Genomic DNA, 19,147 nt, shown 5'->3' on the forward strand with positions numbered 1-19,147 from the left:
TCATCGCTAAGTGTTTTCCATACTTCAAACCCACATCAAGACTGCTATTTCTACTGCATATCAGACTAACAGGTCATGCAGTTATAACTCTCTTACACACCTGGATCAACTAGAAAGCATACGTAATGCTGTCATTTATGTGATGATGTTACAGTAGCTCTACATTCCCTGTGAAACAGACCCCCAAATGTCAGACCTCATCAACATAGTGTCTAACCAGATATTTACTCTGGATGGCATTACCTTGGCCTCTAGTAACACGGAGGAATCATTTGACCAGATATGTCCTTCAACATGCATATCAAACAAATATGTAGGACTGCTTTCTTGCATTTGTGCAATATCTCTAAAATTAGAAACATCCTGTCTTAGAGTGATTCTGAAGACCTAGTTCGTGCATTTATTACTTCTAGGTGGGACTACTGTAATTGATATTATAAGGCTAAAAACTAACAGAAAAGCCTTTGGTTGATTCCAAATGCTTCTGTGAGAGCATATTTCTCTCATATCAGCTCCTCTTAATTGATCCTTCAGCTTTCCAGCTTTTCTCTTCTGTGGAATGCTCCCTCTACTTTTAAGATTAGGTTTAAAACTTTCCTTTAAAGCATATAGTTAGGATGGGTTCAGGTGAACCCAAATCCTCCATTAGTTACACTGCTAATGACCTGGGCTTCTGGGGGCATCCCATGATCCACCGAGTATTTGTTCTTCACTCTGTGTGTTTATACACCACTTTGCATTTAATCATTAGTTATTAATCTCTGGCCCTCTGCCACAGTGCGTCTTTCATCCCATCTTCCCCAACTGGTAACGGCAGATGGCTGCCGCTCCCCAAGGCTGGTTCTGCCAGGGGTTTCTTCCAGTTAAAAGGGAGTTTTTCCTTCTCAGTGTCGCCAAAGTGCTGGCTCATTGGGGATTGTTTGACTGTTGGGGTTTTCTCTGTATTGTTGTAGGTCTTTAACTTCCAATATACAGCCCCTTAAGGCCACTGTTGTGATTTGGCACTGTATTGAGCTGAATCGACTCCAATCCTGAATCACAGCAACTGCTAATGAGCTTCTGTTGTTCCACCATTGAGAGGCTCCTGATAGCACAAGATCAGAAAGATGTGCAGAGGGCGGCGAAAGTGGCCTCATCGGAACTACACCACTCTGGAAAGATGCACTGGTCGGCTGCTCAAGAAAGAAGAGTACTCCATTTTATTTACCGTTGATGAGCTGCTGAATGGAATTTTTTTAATGACAAAGTATCCATTTATCAAGAAATATTTTGAAGTGCACAAAGGCACCCACCACACTACAAAAATCCCAGTTAATGCCTCTGAAAATAGGAGTTTGTGTGGAAATTGTTCCTGTGGGCTGTAAAATGAGCCCCTTTATACTGATGCATTTTGAAGAAAACTACTCAAATACTTACTGGGCATTTTTTAAAAGTACAAAAGCAACCTTAAATTATTAGGATTCTAATCAGTCTTTTGCCAACTCTAGGCATCACCACATTAAATCTACTTTCATTTGCATCTTCCGTCACAAGACGGAACATCATCATTCTGGTCTTCCTCCTGCCTGACAGAGCAATTTGTCTCCAACCTAAGCTGTCCTTCAATCCTGTCCAGTCTGGCAACCCCCAAATATATTGGCACCTTCATTTCTCCAGCTTTGACTGCGGTTTGTCAGTGCCACAATCTCAAAACCACACATCTCTCCATATCATAAACCTTACATTTGTCTCTTAAGACACATGGTCACTAGTATTCCACTTGTGAATGCACACTCACCTCTGTAAGAGTCCTTAACCCAAAGAGGTACATTCAATTATGACTTCTCACATAATTTGATAGGTGAGGCAACATTACTGACTCCATACTCAGAATTACAGTTGAAAACTCAAATTTCCACAGGTAGCAAAGCAGAGGAAAGACAAGACAAAAGTGAATTTAAAAGAAAAGCTTTATTGTATCAACTCATAATTACTGGTCCAAATGTCACAAATGATTTTGAACTTGGTTCCTCTGAGATATGTCTTTTACCTGTGGAGAGAAGAGAATGAAGAAAGTTAACAGTAACCAATTTCAACAGGTTGAATAGAAAATTAGTCAGAGACGGAAGTACTATGGCACACAAGGTTCTCTTTTTCTGGGTCAAACCCTGGAAACAGAGTGTTCCATTATAGAGGACCTCATACTATACCTTTTCTGTTCTCTGGGTCTGAACATTGCCCATTACAAATGCCACCTAATGGATTTCTGGTATCACAGATCACAACATCACAGTGGACGAAGACCTAGAAGATGCAAGTGTTTTTATGAGTACTGATTTGCATGTGCAGTTTTCTGAACCATGAAATGATTTGTTTTTACAGGCCGAGTTACCTGAAGACTTAGATCCTCTTCATTTTCAGCAAAGGCAAACATCTGGACCTCAAAGCGCTTGAAGTGAGAGGGATGCTGAACCCTGGCATCAGTCCACACTGGATGGAAGACCACATGGTGTGGGTCTGTGTGTGGACAGCTGGACAATTTAAAAGATACGTTAAAAGAAAGAAAAATTTAGTCCCCACCCCATCCTTGCTTCAGTATGAAGGAAAAGCTTATGCTAATACGCAAACACCAGCTTGAGCGTTACCCGTTTATGATCAGATCCCATCTTGGTTGGGACATCTTGTCCTCATCCAATGTCGCCCAGCAGTTCTCCAGCTCCAGTGATACTTGATTTGTTGCACTCATGAGCTCCACCTCAAAATACAGCGGCTGCTGGAGATAGTTCATGATGGGAGAGTCCTCGAGTCTGTAAAACTCGCTGAAGGAGTCGTCTAAGTGCAGAGGGACAGCATGAACTGACATTAATGACAAGAGGCTTCAAACAACATAATCAGCTCAGGACATTGAGGTTTTTCCTCTCACACGTAGCACACAAGTGACATTTGGCTTCTCAGAAATGCTGTGTACACACCAGCCAATTATGGCCATGCATGGATCTACTTACTTGGGAGCTGCCAGAACAAATTCCGATTTGCTTCTCACATAAAGCTCAATATTCAAATTTTCTGGGATTTTAGAATAAAAACTCAGATTTAGTGAAGGCTCAACTACTTTAATGAGAGCTGCGCCTAAGGATGAAAGTCAAAGTAGAATGACAAAAACTATACATTTAATACCAACTCCTTACACGCAATAGACAAGGCATTTTAGATTATAGGAGCTCCTGGAGTAAAAAGCATTAGAAGCTGATGGTCAAAACATTAAGCAGGAGAAAATTTTGAATAAATATTCTCTACATGCCAGCAACCTTTAAAGTCTGAACCATATAGTTGCCAGAATTTTTAAATTTAAAAAACTATTAGATCTTCTAGAGATAAAGCAGTAAGGGTTAGTTAGTAAAGGTAGTTAAAGATTTAAAATTGCTTAATGATTTGAGGATAATTTTGAGTTTTTGGGAGGAGCATCTTAAATGTCTCCAAAGTGCTGGAGTTGTATTTGTGGTGGAGGGGAAATGAAATGATGCCAGCTTCTTACCCAAAGAAAGTCTCATTGCCACTTGCAGCTGGCCTTTTGCATTTTCAGCATATGGTTCACTCCTGCGAGGTCTGGTGTGGAAGGACACAGCGTGGGTTGTGTTGAGGTCGTAGTAACATGAAACCTTTAGCCTAGAAGGCAAGCCATGAGATTTGAATGCAGTCAGAGGTGCAAAGACCAGAGAGAAAATTCTTACAGACAGTCATCTTCGTCTCAGTATCAAAGATTGAATAAGGGATAACGCAAAGCTGAAGAGTCCATTTAGTCCAGAGATTCAAGTTACTTTTAAAAACTTTATTAGGAAAATTAGGAGACTAAAGTTCAGACACTCACGCAAACTCTGCTTCCTCAGAGTCTGATGGACTTTTTGTTTCAAGGTCATGTGGCACAGAGATGTCATTTTCGTAGAGCATTGCATTGGGCAAAAACTAAGGGAACAAAGTTAAAGACAATACATCAGATCAGCCTCAGCATTAATAGTCTGTATTAGTCATCAAGCTGTGTAGTGACAATACCTTTCTGGTAGTCCCACAGGAGTTAGCAGTGAAGACAAAGTAAGCGTAGCGGTCGTCACTGTAGACTGGACCGCAGGTGGGGTCGTGCAGCGTGAGCTCACTGGGGTTCAGGCTGGGAACAGACTCCAGTTTCACAGCCAGAGTAGTTATGGTACCATTAGGGAAACACTCTGAAAAGAAAAGTTTAAACACTAGACTCGACCTCTCCAAGGAAAACGTATTTAAACAACAAGAAACCCAACAAACCAGTGAGCGGTGAGAAGAAATTGCAAGCCATCGAGAAGTCCGTGATGGGCACGTTAGTGTCTGGATCCTTCAGGATCACATCAATTCTGGTCCTAATGGAAGTTGGTGTAATAGCCTGAAACATTGTTTCAGTTAGAGCAAGCAGGACATTAAACAGAAGATTCTCATCTACAGCAAAGCACAAAATACCTCAAACTCAACATCAGGGGCTGCAAACGGCACTACAAGATTGAAGTGAGTTCCATTCTCCGTGTAGCCATACTGCTGAGCCAAACCTGGCGTCAGCAGTCGTTTTCCCACCATGGCCTGAAAGTTGAAGTCTGAGGTTCCATGTTTCACAAGGACATAAAAGTTCTGGTAATCACAGCCTCCAGAGACCGAAGGAGGAACTGCAGATAGATTAAAAATGCATCAAGAACCCCGGCCTGCAGCTGGTGCAAGATGACAAACATTTTAGGCTTGTGTGTTTGTATATAACCAGCATACAGACCCCTGTCTTCCAGTGTGGCTTCCAGATAAGCAGTGTGAGAAAATGGAGCAAACTCATTCAGCACCAGCAAACCAAAGGTCAGGTGAAGAGAGTAGACTATAAATCCCATTCCCCTCTGGAGGGAAATGGAAAGATTAGCAGTCAAATTAAATATGCATTAATATTCCATCCCCAAGCTGAAATTAAATCTTACCGATTGTAGCACGGCAGGGTCTGTGAAGGGCACTTCAAGTGTAAAGACCTTCAAGCTGCTGTTAGGGGACACTTGCTCTCTGACGTTAAAGCCTCTGGCATGGCACTGTGCTATAGTCAAAACCTCAGAGGGGAAGGTGATGTTCATCAGCGCCACGTCAGGAGCAAAATGCCCAAGCACCACCTTAAACACTCGCTGCTTTGGAACAGTATCTGTAGGGACGAGAGATGAGGAATTCAGTGAGCTTGCATTTTACACAAATAATCACAATATATGATAAGGGGATGTGAGACTCACTGTCGAAAACTTGAAGATTCAGTGACAGCAAAGGCGTTGTGATGGGAAACAAGACTTTGTATCTTGTGTCTTCTCCATCTTCAGTCCAGAGCAACTCCAGCATGGGTTCGATTGTGTAGGAGAGGAGATACCGATTTCCCTGGATATGGCTCTGTTTATCATTTTATAAACAATTCGTCAGTACGACTACGCCTAATGGAACATAGCTAAAAGCAGAACAAAAGTTGTAATAATTCTCTATAAGGTTCCTGCTTTAATGCTTGTAGAGCAACTCTTTGGGAGGCTCAGCTTTGGAAATGGGCCCTCGTTTCACAGTGAAACGTGGCTTTTATGACTTTGCCATCTTAAAAGGCCAAGGAAGCCATTTATCAGTATATACACTTGATATAAATCTTGATTTCTTATAAAAACCACTGCCTTTCACCTTAAAGTATCCACCGTCGGCCCCAACAGGAATCTGAACAATGATGTACGAGTCGTCGGCAGACAGCTTGGCCGGCATCTGAGTAGGATCAAGCCTCTGACCGTTGATTCCCAAGTACACCTCCAAGAGCTGAACCCGTCCAGAGGACATTAAGGGGTCAATGTGTTGGGGCAGGCGCCAAGTGATCATGGTGGGCGTGAAGGAAACACTATGACCTGCGCATAAGGCAGAATCAGAGGCCAAAACAGACACTCTACTATACAGGATTTAGAGGCTACGAGGTCTGCTGACAGACAACTTTGCTAACAGCTTAGCATTTCTAAACCACACATGCATACAAGTCTTCATCTAAACCCTGGGACAGACAGCAAGTTAACATTTCTAAAATGTCCAAATGCATCACCACCCTAGGAATCATTAATGGAGAAGACTAGAAAAACAATTTGCGGGTTTAACTGCTAAAGCATTCAGGTTTTAAACACTAGATGACACGAGTTCCCTGCAGCTTTCACATGGTTAGAGTTTAATTACCATCCAGCACTGGACAAGCAGCTACAGCATCAACTCGAGCAGTCAGCCACTGCTTCTCAAAGATCGTCGAAGTTTTGAACACCTTCATGGGCACCCCTGCTACCTGCAGGGTGAGACAACCATTTACTGCATTGAAGATAAAGCATGTGTGCAGAAGAGCAGTTCGTTAGAACATGGAAATGCAGGCTAATGGGCCTTATGTACTTTATCTTGTCAAATCGATGTGAGACCGTAACAAGTTTAAAGAGGTAGTCTGATCATATAATTTAATCTAAATCCAATTGGTTACTGACTGCAAGTGTGAGCAAGTAGATAGCCATCTAATGGGCTGCAAGTACTTTAACCAGAGGCTGTCTGTAGGACAAGATGCCAGGTCATGTCAGGCATGTGTGAAAAGCATGCGATCTGCAGTTTACTCACAGTCTGGGTGTACGTTGCCAGTGCAGACCTAGAAGTCCGGAGAATCACCCTGGTGGGAGTGTTTCCTACCCCGTATCCCCTTTGGTGGGCCTCAGTCGCCTTCATGATCCTCTCCTCAGGTGTGAAGAACACAACTGTTGTGATTCTGTATCCTGCATCTATCGGGTGTTTCTGTAAGGCAAACACCAGAGCGTGACTTTACATGCAGAGGTGGTTTCTGAGAATAGACGAGAGGACAAACGAGCTCCTCCAACCTCTGCGGCTTGTCGAGTATAAGCAAACTCTGGACTGCCTTGTTGCTTGGAATATGCAGGAAGGCCATAATCATCTGCAGCTGCCCTCTTCACCGACACCTAGAAACGAGACCCTTCGAGTCAATGATAAGCCATCTCTCACCTCTCCAGGACCTGTATTAGCCTTGATGCTCTTATGGGCTATAGTGCCACTTATCATATAGATGGGAACATGACCACGGAAGGTTTTGCTGCAGTCACTTGCCTCCATGTAGTTGTGGTCACAGACAATTTCCCTGAAGGCCCAGGGAGTGTAGCGGCAGGTTTTAACCACCTGGTACACCTCGTCTTCAAGCATCTGGTTTCCATGGAGTCGAAGATGCAAAGCAGTGGTGAATTCTTTATCGTCCTAAAAAAAAAAAATTAAAAATAAATATACATTTTTAAATGTATAAAAAAAGCAAGTTAATACTAGAAGCCTAGGACAGACATTGGGTACTTTAAAAAAAAAAAAAAAACTAACAAACAAAACCCCTAATAATTCTGTCTTGATCCTTGTTACGTTACCACATTGTGAGCAAAACAGTTTTGAAGAGAGGCATAAATCAAGGCGTTTCCCAGCAGATCAATCTTCACACTGATGCCACACTGCGAGGCTAAACTTGGCGTAAGAGGAATGGCAGTGTTATCTGAGGAGAGGATAGGGAACAAAAAAGTGAGAAAAGTTAAGATTTGAGAGGCAAGAAGCCAAAGAGAAATAATTTTCAGCTTACTCATGACAGCAGTAATTTTCAGAAGATTTCCTCCAAGTGGACCAACGTCCACACGCATCACATTCCCCAGACACTGAGCAGTGATATCTGGAAATAAACAATTACGTGAGTAAGTAAGCAGTAGTTTGATTAAGTGACCGTGTTTAGGAAAAACTATTTTTTTAAAAAAATTAAAACTTACTTAAAGGGGGCCTCTTTTGAGCCTCTGTGTTCATAACAGCTATCAAAAGAATGAACCACCTGAAAAACAATTTAGTCAGTTAAAGCAAAAAATCTGAAAGTTTAACTAAAAAAGGGATCTTAGAGAAATAAAGCTACAAACCCCAATCCTAATGAGTGACCCATGGCACAAGAGGTGGGGAAGTGGTAATCTTAGCATTCCTGTTTTTGCCGTTTTTAAAGAAGTTTGTAGGGGCCTAAACGCTCCTCTTTGGGTAAGATGAGGGAGGTTACGGCCACACACAGGTGGATCTTGTTGGAGCCTGATGAGGTTGATTGGGTGGAAGTGAGTTTTAACCTGATTTGCAAAAACACTGACGACACTTGTACTGGAATGAAATTTAAATATGCTTGTCCAACCAAATGAACCATTGTAAAGTAAAGTGCATTAATAAAATGAAGCATGTCTGTTTGTTTTGTTTTATTTTATGCTGAGAATTCATCAGCATAAAAACATTAAAAGTTATAGCACAAAACCAAAGCAGAAATGAATTTTAAAAAGGCAACAGTGTTTTGTGCTATTGCTAATAATTGCTGGTTTTACGTCCTTCAGTTGAGGGAGCAAGTCTATGTGAATAAAGTAAAATAAAAAATGAAGGTGTGACATTTTTGATACAATCTTCCAATAACCCACCTAAGTTGAAATGAGTGGTGCAAATTTAAAAATGTGACAAATTCACAGTAAAACCAATTAGAAAAAGTCAAAATAAAGTTGGGGTCTTGAGAGGTGCCACTGGGGTCAGAAGATTGTCCTTGTGCAGGTTGTGAGTTCATGATGGTTGTGCCACACAAAAGCAGAAATACTATCAACAACCTTTGTGTAGCCCTGAACATTTGTACACAAATTTATTCAGAAAGCACATAGAGATTAAAATGGCAAATTGAGTTTTTAAGTCCTAAAGAGCAGGAAGCACTCAGGAAACCCTCTGTGCTTTTAGGAGGTGAAGAAATAGATTTTATGGAGGGTCAAAACTGCTAAAATCAACAATTAAAACAAAGATACTTAAGACAAATTATCATCAAATGCACCATAAAATAATATTATAGTTAATTTAGAAAGTAAGAAATAATTTCATATTTCTGTATTATTTAGGTATTCATCAATCCCCCTATTTATTGTTTACTTCATTTTATTTTATTATTTATTTTTCCTCCACTAAAACATTATTAATTAAAAACATTTAAAAAATACATCAGAACTTCAGTAAATACTTATACAATCCAGCAATAAAAGCAAACAAAATAAATTATATCATTTTTTTTTAAATGCCTGCATTAATTTATTTTAATATATTTTCATAGTATATACATTTATTGTGTCAAATTTTTTGTGCTTCTTAATCTTGGCAGTTTTGGTCTTCCATATCGCATACAGACGTTCTGGGAGATGCTGAAGTTTCTTTCTTTGAGGGGATAAAAACACCGAGTTTGGTAAGTTATAAAACCTGATTTATAAACGTTGAACAGCAGCTGTTTGATGAGCACAGTGTTAGAGTCTGGTTTGGCAGTTCGCCTCCCGGCAGCGCTTTCTCAAAGTGGATTCAAATGTCAGATATTACTTACTTTGCTCTCTGCAGCCAGCGCGCTGTCTCCGCGCTGGTTCAACTGCAGCTGTTTCACTCAAATACAGAACAAGTGAGGTTTGCAAGGGACATTGAGCACATCTGAAGTGACATTTAAAGAGATGGTGATAGCCCAGGATAGAAACATAATAATTTTGGAGGCTCTTTTAAAATAAAGCGACTAGGTTACATGCGTTATACATTTCTCAAGAAGTGTTCCCAGCCTCTCGCTGCCCTCTCCTCTCCTCCCTCGCCCCTCCCTGTTCCCTAGAAAAGGGAACAAACTGCCTCCGCGCTTCTGTCCCGCCTCCAGCTCTTCTTGTCCCGTCCGCGGAGCTGCGGCGCCTCACTCCCTCCGCTGACCTGCTCTTTGCGGCATTTCAGGAGAAGATGAAAAGCAAAACGGCAGGATAAAAGTTCTTTTTCATGGAAAGAAACGCTCCAAATACAGGTATGTTTTTCATGCTTTGCATTTTGCATGCAAGACCCCATAATTAACAGACTTATCGGGTCCTTATTAACCAATTAAAAAAACAAAAAAAACTTTAATTTGAAAAAGCTCAGCTGCACTTAAACCAGCTTAGTGTCTAGAATTCAGCTGTTTAAAAATATCTACACAAAAATGTAGACACGTGCTGGAAATCAGTGTAATATGATATTTTTTTTAGTGGTAATCCTGTACATGTGACAGCACCTCATGCCTCTGCTCACTCAGTACAAGCCATTTCCTGTGTGTGCGGTATTGATCCCCCTCCCTCCTTCCGAAGACTAATGTATTCTACAAACAGTGCAGTCAAATGTGTCTTGATAGAAACCATCCATTTGAACGTTCCAGTTAGTCTTCACTGGGGAATCCTTGTGGACATTTTAGTTGTCATAAAAAAGGAAAAAAAGTGTGCTAGAATGAACTGACTTCACTGTAATTGTGTTTTCAGGATCATGGGGTATGGGCAAATCCTCCACCGGCGTGGGGATGAGGAGGACCAGGTCCACCTCAATGTGGGAGGGGTACGGCATGAACTGGATCCTGATATGGTGCTCCGCTTTCCTCACACGCGTTTGGCTCGTCTGCTGTGCTGCCAGAGCGAGGCGGCAATCCTGGAGCTGTGTGACGACTACAGCCCGGCTGAGAAGGAGTACTACTTTGACAGGAATCCTCGGGTTTTCCTCTGCGTGCTTAACTTTTACCACACAGGACAAATCCACATGATGGAGGAGCTGTGCGTTTTTTCTTTCTGCCAGGAGATTGAGTACTGGGGCATCAAGGAGCTCCACCTCAGCCCCTGCTGCAGCAACTGGTACCACGAGAGGAAGGAGTACATCGAGGACAGAGACTGGGACATCGGGAGCGAAGACCAGCAGGAGCCGAGCTTCGACTCCTCGTTTGAGGAGCTCTCTGCTCTCGATAAAGACCTCGCCAAGTTTAAAGGTGCCTGGTGTGCAGAAATTCGCAGCTACGTGTGGCTCAGACTGGAGGATCCGGGTCACTCGAGAGCCTCGAAGATCATTGCTGTGGCTTCCCTCAGCGTGGTGTTGACCTCCATCGTTGCCATGTGTGTTCACAGCATGCCAGAGTTTCAGCGTGTGGATGACAGTGACAGGCCCATCGAGGACCCCGTGCTCACTAGACTGGAAGAGGTTTGCATCGCCTGCTTCTCCGCAGAGTTTATAATCAGGTTAATCGTCGCGCCCTCCCGACGGAAGTTTCTCGGAAACCCCTTGAACATAATCGACGCCGCTTCGATTTTGCCATTTTATGCCACTTTAGCTCTGGAGACAGCCGACGAGGAGAGCGCCGAGGAGAATGAGGACATAGAAAACGTGGGGAAAGTGGTGCAGGTTCTGCGCCTCATGCGGGTTCTCAGAATCCTCAAACTGGCTCGCCACTCCATCGGACTGCGAGCGCTGGGGGCCACCGTCCGCCACAGCTACCAGGAGGTGGGCCTGCTCCTTCTCTTCCTCTCAGTGGGAATCTCCATCTTTTCTGCTCTCATCTACTTCGCGGAGAAGGAAGAGGAGCACACAGATTTGGGGACAATACCTTCAGGTTGGTGGTGGGCCACAATCACCATGACCACAGTCGGCTACGGGGACACCTGCCCCGTGACGGTGGCGGGGAAGATTGTGGCCACCGTGTGTATCATCTGTGGCCTGCTAGTGGTGGCTCTTCCCATCACCATCATCTTTAACAAGTTTTCAAAGTACTATCAAAGAAACAAAGCCATGGAGGGACAGTGCATCACCAAGCCCGAAAGACAAGACCCAGAACTCCCTCATTACAACATCAGGGAACTGTTAACAGGAAGCGTGTACCCCTTTATAGGAAGCATCGCCTTTAGGAACAGTGGGAGCAGCGGAGGGGACGATACGGACGCCTCCAGTCTCCAGGACATCGAGGTGTACGATAATGACGCTTGTGAAAATGGAGCAGCCAAATGAGATTCCTGCCATTTCACTGAGCATCACTCCCTTTATGACTGCGAGTCAGTCTCTGCCTCTCGGGGCAGAGTGCTCCATCACTGACCCTGCCTTCCTGCACTGTCTTCCCCCTGCAATTTGACAGAGAAATATTGTGGCCAAGTTTTTTTTTTCCTCCTCTATCTCTCTCTCTTTCTCTCTCTCTCCCGCTGAAATATACAGCGTCGCTAAAACCGGGAAACCTAAAGGGAATTATCTGAACCTTGCTCAGAGGTTTGAAAGCCCATTTTCTGCTTGAGAAAACTGCAATGATGCATGTAGGAGGCCATAATGTTAATGTTTTTCAAAGTAATGTCCTTTATTGATTTCCTGCTTGCTGAAAAGTTCAGACAGAGAGTTTGCCAAATGCAAAAGTCTAGGATGACAACAGCACAGTTTGATGTTTAAAAATGGCGTTATAGATCTCCACGTTGGCTGCATGACCAAAAATAAATGCATTTTGAAAGAGAGTAATAAAAATAGTAGAATTATGCACAAAAATTGATGAAGAGAGGTGTCACATTCCTCTCAGAGCACCGTGGAAGTCGCTGATGTGCCGGGTTTTTATTTCGTTTTTGTTCGTTTTGGACAGTTCTGGCATCTCGGGGAAAGGGGAACTCATGTGGACATGAAATAAAACTCACAAGACAGGTGCTGCTCATTTGTGCCTGTTCAGATAAGCTTAAGATTCAGGCGTTTGCATTTATTTCTTCACACGAGTTTAAACTCACATCAGGTAATCAATGTGGCGAATGTACTTTTTGAGGAATGCAACACTTTGAAAATGCAAAGAAACCTTCGTTTTTGTGGTATTCTTCAGCCTTATCTCTCCCTGAATGTATTGATCTCCTGTCCCCTGTTATAATTTCTGCTTGGATGAACGCTGCCCTACCAAACTTTTCTCTGCAGGCGTCTAAAGGTGCTCATGCAGCTGACCAGAAACAATTCGAATGTGAATTTGATGGCGGTTGAGGAAAAAACATGTAAAAGCACCTTAAAAGTCTGCATGAGGGGCCGGTTTCTGTTCAAACACACAGACTAACTGAGGCTTAACCTGAACAGATAAACGCCATTACGGTCTGATTATTCCTTAGAAGTAACAAATGAGTTTCGATCACTTGGTTTCCTGTATCAGGTGTGCTCAGTAACCAGATTAGCATATTGCTTATTCCACACTTTGGGTTTATTGCCTTTGTCAGTTGTCTTTTATTGTAATGACAGAACTGGCGCGGACACCCGCTGATTATCAATAAATTTACATGCACAAGTGAAGAGCACAGTTGATGGCATACAGTACGTGACAGTGATTTTGCAGCCATGCATGCAGTGTGCATCTTTCCAGAGGCACGACTGCCCATATTTGTCAGGATATCTTTCTAAAAAACAAACAAAAGAAACCCATGTGATTAGTCACCACACGAATAAAGGGAAATGATGGACGATTTCAGCTCTCCATTCAATTCTTGTTTGAACTGCTCGCACCTCATGCCCTTCACTCAGAGGTCACAGTTAGACATCATTCACGTTAAGGTCCCGAAGCATCCGCTGCAACAAAATGAAAGGAAGTAACGATCTCATACATTTGAGGCATTGTTAGAATAATGGTTACAATAAAATGGTAGTGCTGCTTTTCTGAAATGTAGATTGCTGTGAATGTTGCACAGTAATAATAATAAGGCACAACACCTCTTAACAGAGTAAAATACTAAAGTCGAGGTTTCGTTATTCAGCCACGATACAATTTTTTTATGACTTCTTGATGCAGATAAAAATGAACATCAAAAGAACGCTAAAAGTTTTTGTAAAAAAGACTTTTTATACGACTGAAAAACCTGAACACACCCATATATGTCTTTACACTTAGTCGGTGAGGACAATATTTCATTGAAAACCAAATCTGTAATCTTTATTCAATATATGTGTGAACATGTATATCTCTGTATGTGTTAAGAAATCTGCCCCAGGACATTCAGCTGACAATGCAACACAGTTGGCAACAGATAACTGCACAGATATCTGTTCCTCACCATTACTCACAGCCCTGTGGCTTCTTGGGCTTTGGTTTTGAAGAGGGAAGTGGATTTCACTACTTGTATAGCCTTCCTATATAGCCCATTTCCCATAGCCGGTGTTGTCTCTCATCTATTTTTTCTCATTGTAGCTGTTGAGTTGAGTTTGCACTGCAGAATGACAACAGTTGCACCCAGGTTCAAATGTTTAGTTGATGTTGCTCTTACATTGCACATATTCCTGCAAGCATTTCCATTTCCAGTCCTCAAATCATTCAAATATTACAGTTTTTTTTATTTTAGTGTAAATGCCTGGATGCCAGAAAGTTTCACGAGGAAGAACCAGCTGCCAGAAGCCAAACAGTTTATTATTCAGCACCTGTCTCATAACTGTTTGCGGGCGCTTCCATTTTTTTATGTAGACCTTTATACTTCTGTATTACTATTTGGACTCCTTCCCTCAAAGGTCAACACAGTAAAGATGAACAGTTATAGAGACAGAGTGCAGTGGAGTCATGGCTTCTACTGGAGGAGAAAATTGCATGTGCTGGTTAAAAATGATGGATACCTCAAAACTTCTGTGTGGTGAGATGAACTAAAAACAGTGAAAAGAACACAGAATTAATTGTTTATAAGCTGTTGAACAGAAAAAGGAAGCCTTTCATGAGGTGACATCGGGTGATTTTCAGGTGGGATTCAGAGGGATTCTGATCTACTACTGATTGTGTGCAGAAAGCATTTTGTCTTCAATAAGCCAAAAATCAAAATTTGTTAAAAGTGCCTTTGTTAACTACAGTAGTAATAATAGGTTTCATATATATAGTTGGATGTCAGCTAACTGTATATGAAGGGTGTAAACAGACTGGCAGCAATGTGGTGATGAGAAATTTCAATGAAATTCAGCAACTTATAGCAACGACAGACAAAACAACTGACCGACAGACTTAGTATAAGGTGGATATATCAGCCATCAGTTAGTGCAGACCTGTCATGAAGCCCTGACCGGATAGCTTTTGGTGTTTTGAAACCAAAGGACGGATTAATGAGCGCTAACCCTGGCTATTCCTCCTTTCTGACTCGTCATAATTTACAAAATGAACATCATGCTTTATTCAGTATGACCTGAAGGTAGCGACTGAGCCTGTAAAGTTACTGATATCACAGAGCAACTGAGCTGCAGACGTCTATACAAGTGGAAGTCTTTCTGCAGAGCAGTCGAACTCTTCTGGCCATTGTTAGGTGGTTGCTCAGCAATGTGATGATAATACGTCATGCATATTTCAAATTTTGTGGATATAAATTAGATGTTAGTGTTGTGAAATTTAAATAATAGACTATAGTACATGCTTAAAAGCTACAAATGGGTCATTTTAGCCTGTTGGTTGGTGGTCGTTTATGCTGCCTATCCTGTGAGGTGAGCTGGTGAAGCTACTACCACTGGGAGTGAAGAGAACCATTGATTGACATATGATGGCGTGCTGAACATTAGAGTTGAATTTGATGTTCATTAGTGCCTATATGATATATGATGATGAGCACTTTGCTTTATATGTGGACAGAGCTATAGGCTGACAAAGCAAAACATATATTTTTTTAGCCCGTTAAAAGGTTTGCTGGGGGTTTTTTCGTTAGAATATGAGCCCTCATATCTGAAACTTGCGGCTCTCACTCTGTCTGTTTTGTTAAAGTTAATCTTTGGGTGGCTGTGATTCGATCCCTGGCTGCACTAGTCTGTGTGCCAAAGTATTCTTGGGCAAGATACTGAACCCACTGCATTCATTGCATTGAGTGAATGCGTGTGAATGTTAGATAGAAAGCACTTAGGCATAGGGGAAAAGTGCTTGTATGAATATGTGTGTGTAAGTGGGTGAATAAGACATGTTACATAGAGTCCTTTAAGTGATCAAACAGGGTACAAAAAACTACAGAAGAAGCAGTCCATTTACCATTCACAAGAACAATCTATAGTGATCTGTTTTCTCATGGAATCAAATAAATCAATACAACTTTATTTTGGTATTTAAATATGCCTCCAGCTCATTTATTTTAAACCGCCTTGGCAGTTTTTTATAACTGCCACTGCATCCAGCCATTAAGTAAACCTTGTATGATTGTAACTGTGTTACTTTCACTCCAGCAGAACTCTCTAACAGGTACTAAAATTCTCCACTGCATGCAAAAATGCATTTACTACAGGAACATGTCATTTTGCAGGACAGGGTGACGTTGGTCAGGGTGTTGCTGATGTAAATAATAAATGCACTTACCTGTTAAGGTCACATTGAATATGTCAGCAGAAATGTCACAGCGAGTTTCAGGGAGTTCCAGACTTCCCATTTAGGCTTTTCTTTTTTTTTTTATTTTAAATGAAACAACCACCTTCATTACATTAAGGCTGAAGTGAAACTGCTTACTACAATACTTCTGTTGGGCCGAATAAAATCTTAATCCGAGTTAATGTAGAGTACTAAAGCACTGGGATAAAAGGTGTCACTGGACAATTGAACTCCTGTCAGAAACACTGTGATTACTTTCATGAGCTGAAAAATAAAAGCAAATCAATAAAATGTATTTAAGGAGCTTCCCCCCCTCCTCTGGATTTATGTCCATAATCGCCAGTCAGCACTTTGATGTTAATTTGAAGTGAGTTGTTTGTGCGCAGTACAGACAGTGATGTCTTTCAGCTGGCAGTGCTGTCAGGAGGGGATACTTCAGCAGCGTCTGGTGGACATTAATGTTAAACAAAAGTCACCGAAAAGAATGATGGAGGGGGGAAAGAAGCATTGCAGGCTTTCACACTTATCCATCTGTGTGGCTTCAGTGTGTTTTGATATTTCAAAGAGAAAAACAGAAATCTACACTTGAAATATCTGACATTTGTTTTCAGGTATGAGTTTAAATCTGTATATTTAAAACCCCTCTAGGTCTATAACAGCATCTGTCAGTGAACCTCTCACACGAGGAAAAGGTCATTGCATGCAGTGATGAATGTGCAAGAGGCAAAGGGGACTTTTTATGTGGTGTGAAATTCTGCTGAGGCATGCTGCACCAGCCCACCATGAATTAAAGTTAGCCTAGTATAGAAGTGTTATAATATATATATGACAGTGTTATAAAGAAATAACAGTGAGTTAAGACTTAAAGAAAGATGGTAGACATGCATGTGGGCTCCAAATTAAAAGAAAGTCGAGATTTTAGGGCCTAACATGTTCACAGGTGATGTCCTTAAAAAATTAAGTACATTCCGTAATTCAGTAGTTCATAGAACCACCTTTAACAGGAATAACTTGAAGTAATCATTTTCTGTATGATAATAACAAAACATGAGCTGCTTATTTGGCTGATATAAGTTCCAAAATACAAATCCAAAACAGAGACAAAGAGACCCCCGAAATACAGAGTAACAAAATCCAGGTGGCTCATGAAACACAACAGTACAATGCAATAAAGACAACAAATAAAAACTGAAGTTTTAAATACACATAGAAACACAGAGGGCAATCAGAGAGGAGTGGAAACACCTAGATAACAGAAAACAGCTAAAACTAATCAAAAACAGTGAGATAGGGGAAGTAAAACTGCATGACACAGTGACTGTCAAAATAAAACGGGAAGAGACGAACTTGCAAATTTTTGGAAGACACTAGGACGACTATTAAAGTACAAGGGATCAAAACTATAAACAATACCAAGCACTAATGGAAACCAGGTTAAAAACATAGTAAGAAGACTAAATATGGATAAATTATTAAATTAAAGAAAAGCCTGAAAGTAAAAAACTAGAAAATTCTAAAGACACTTTTCAGTGACCTGTTCCTGTAGGGATCTAACTGGATTCTAATCACGGCGCCAAAATGTCCCTCAAAGCATAAAAGAGCCACTGAATTTCCTCAGTGTAGGCGTCGAGGGTTCTTGCTTTCCCATTTGTCATCGCTTCTGTATTTTGTCACTTTATTAAAGTGCTGCTCGTAGCAAGGTTAACAATGACTTTACACTATAATTCACAGGAAAATAAAAGTAGTACACAAGCTGTAATCATTATGGTTGTAGCTATTAGATAAATTCATCAAGTTGGCATTATATTTCATGGTCCCAGGGCTTGTTCTTGTCTTCCGGAAACTTTTTTAATATTATTGATTGTTTTGTTGTATTCTAGTTCTGAGCTTCTTTTTCTATGATATAATTGTTTCTTGATTTTATTATTGTACTCCAACTTTCCCTTGCTTCTCTCGTCATAATTTAGTATGTTGGTTTCTACTTGCTCCATTTAGCTGTCTAACTTTTACCCCATTTCCTTCCCTTCTATCTATATCTCTAAATCTCTCTCTCTCTCTCTCTCTCTCTCTCTCTCTCTCTCTATATATGTATATATATATATATATATATATATATATATATATATATATATATATATATATATATATATATATATATATATATGTATGTATATATATATACACATATACATATATATATATATATACACATATACATATATACGTATATATATATAAAACACCCAGCACGCCCCTGCGGGCGGTTTATCCTTCAAGCTCGGGTCCTCTACCAGAGGCCTGGGAGCTTGAGGGTCCCTCTTGCCAGTATCCTAGCTGTTCCCAGGACTGCGCTCTTCTGGACAGAGATCTCCAATGTTGTTCCCGGGATCTGCTGGAGCCACTCGCCTAGCTTGGGAGTCACCGCACCTAGTGCTCCGATTACCACGGGGACCACCGTCACCTTCACCCTCCACATCCTCTCGAGCTCTTCTCTGAGCCCTTGGTATTTCTCCAGCTTCTCGTGTTCCTTCTTCCTGATATTGCTGTCATTCGAACCGCTACATCGATCACTACGGCTGTCTTCTTCTGTTTGTCTACCACCACTATGTCCGGTTGGTTAGCCACCACCATTTTGTCCGTCTGCATCTGGAAGTCCCACAGGATCTTAGCTCGGTCATTCTCCACCACCCTTGGGGGCATCTCCCATTTTGACCTCGGGACTTCCAGGTTATACTCGGCACAGATGTTCCTGTACACTATGCCGGCCACTTGGTTATGGCGCTCCATGTATGCCTTGCCTGCTAGCATCTTGCACCCTGCTGTTATGTGCTGGATTGTCTCTGGGGCATCTTTACACAGCCTGCACCTGGGGTCTTGCCTGGTGTGATAGACCCCAGCCTCTATGGATCTTGTACTCAGAGCTTGTTCTTGTGCTGCCATGATTAGTGCCTCTGTGCTGTCTTTCAGTCCGGCTTTGTCCAGCCACTG

General features: G+C 41.6%; 2 protein-coding genes across 2 annotated transcripts; one reads left to right on the forward strand and one right to left on the reverse strand.

Moving 5' to 3' along the window:
• Positions 1-1,931: 1,931 nt before the first annotated feature.
• LOC116324169 lies at positions 1,932-8,114 on the reverse strand. The gene is made up of 21 exons (XM_031744737.2): positions 7,959-8,114; positions 7,818-7,876; positions 7,637-7,723; positions 7,431-7,552; positions 7,129-7,272; positions 6,885-6,983; positions 6,631-6,801; positions 6,211-6,313; positions 5,680-5,894; positions 5,256-5,406; positions 4,959-5,170; positions 4,766-4,880; positions 4,465-4,664; positions 4,276-4,390; positions 4,030-4,199; positions 3,848-3,942; positions 3,515-3,645; positions 2,625-2,811; positions 2,372-2,510; positions 2,190-2,283; positions 1,932-2,029 (listed from the first exon to the last, which is right to left on the reverse strand). Exons 1-21 carry the CDS (start codon positions 7,979-7,981, stop codon positions 1,959-1,961), a joined length of 2,703 nt encoding a protein of 900 aa, XP_031600597.2. The 5' UTR covers positions 7,982-8,114; the 3' UTR covers positions 1,932-1,958.
• Positions 7,721-13,304, forward strand: kcns3b (potassium voltage-gated channel, delayed-rectifier, subfamily S, member 3b). The gene is made up of 4 exons (XM_031744688.2): positions 7,721-7,745; positions 9,206-9,286; positions 9,689-9,868; positions 10,353-13,304. Exon 4 carries the CDS (start codon positions 10,357-10,359, stop codon positions 11,854-11,856), a length of 1,500 nt encoding a protein of 499 aa, XP_031600548.1. The 5' UTR covers positions 7,721-7,745; positions 9,206-9,286; positions 9,689-9,868; positions 10,353-10,356; the 3' UTR covers positions 11,857-13,304.
• Positions 13,305-19,147: the final 5,843 nt, after the last annotated feature.

The sequence above is a fragment of the Oreochromis aureus genome, linkage group 15, assembly GCF_013358895.1.
Source record: "Oreochromis aureus strain Israel breed Guangdong linkage group 15, ZZ_aureus, whole genome shotgun sequence".
Classification (NCBI taxonomy): domain Eukaryota; kingdom Metazoa; phylum Chordata; class Actinopteri; order Cichliformes; family Cichlidae; genus Oreochromis; species Oreochromis aureus.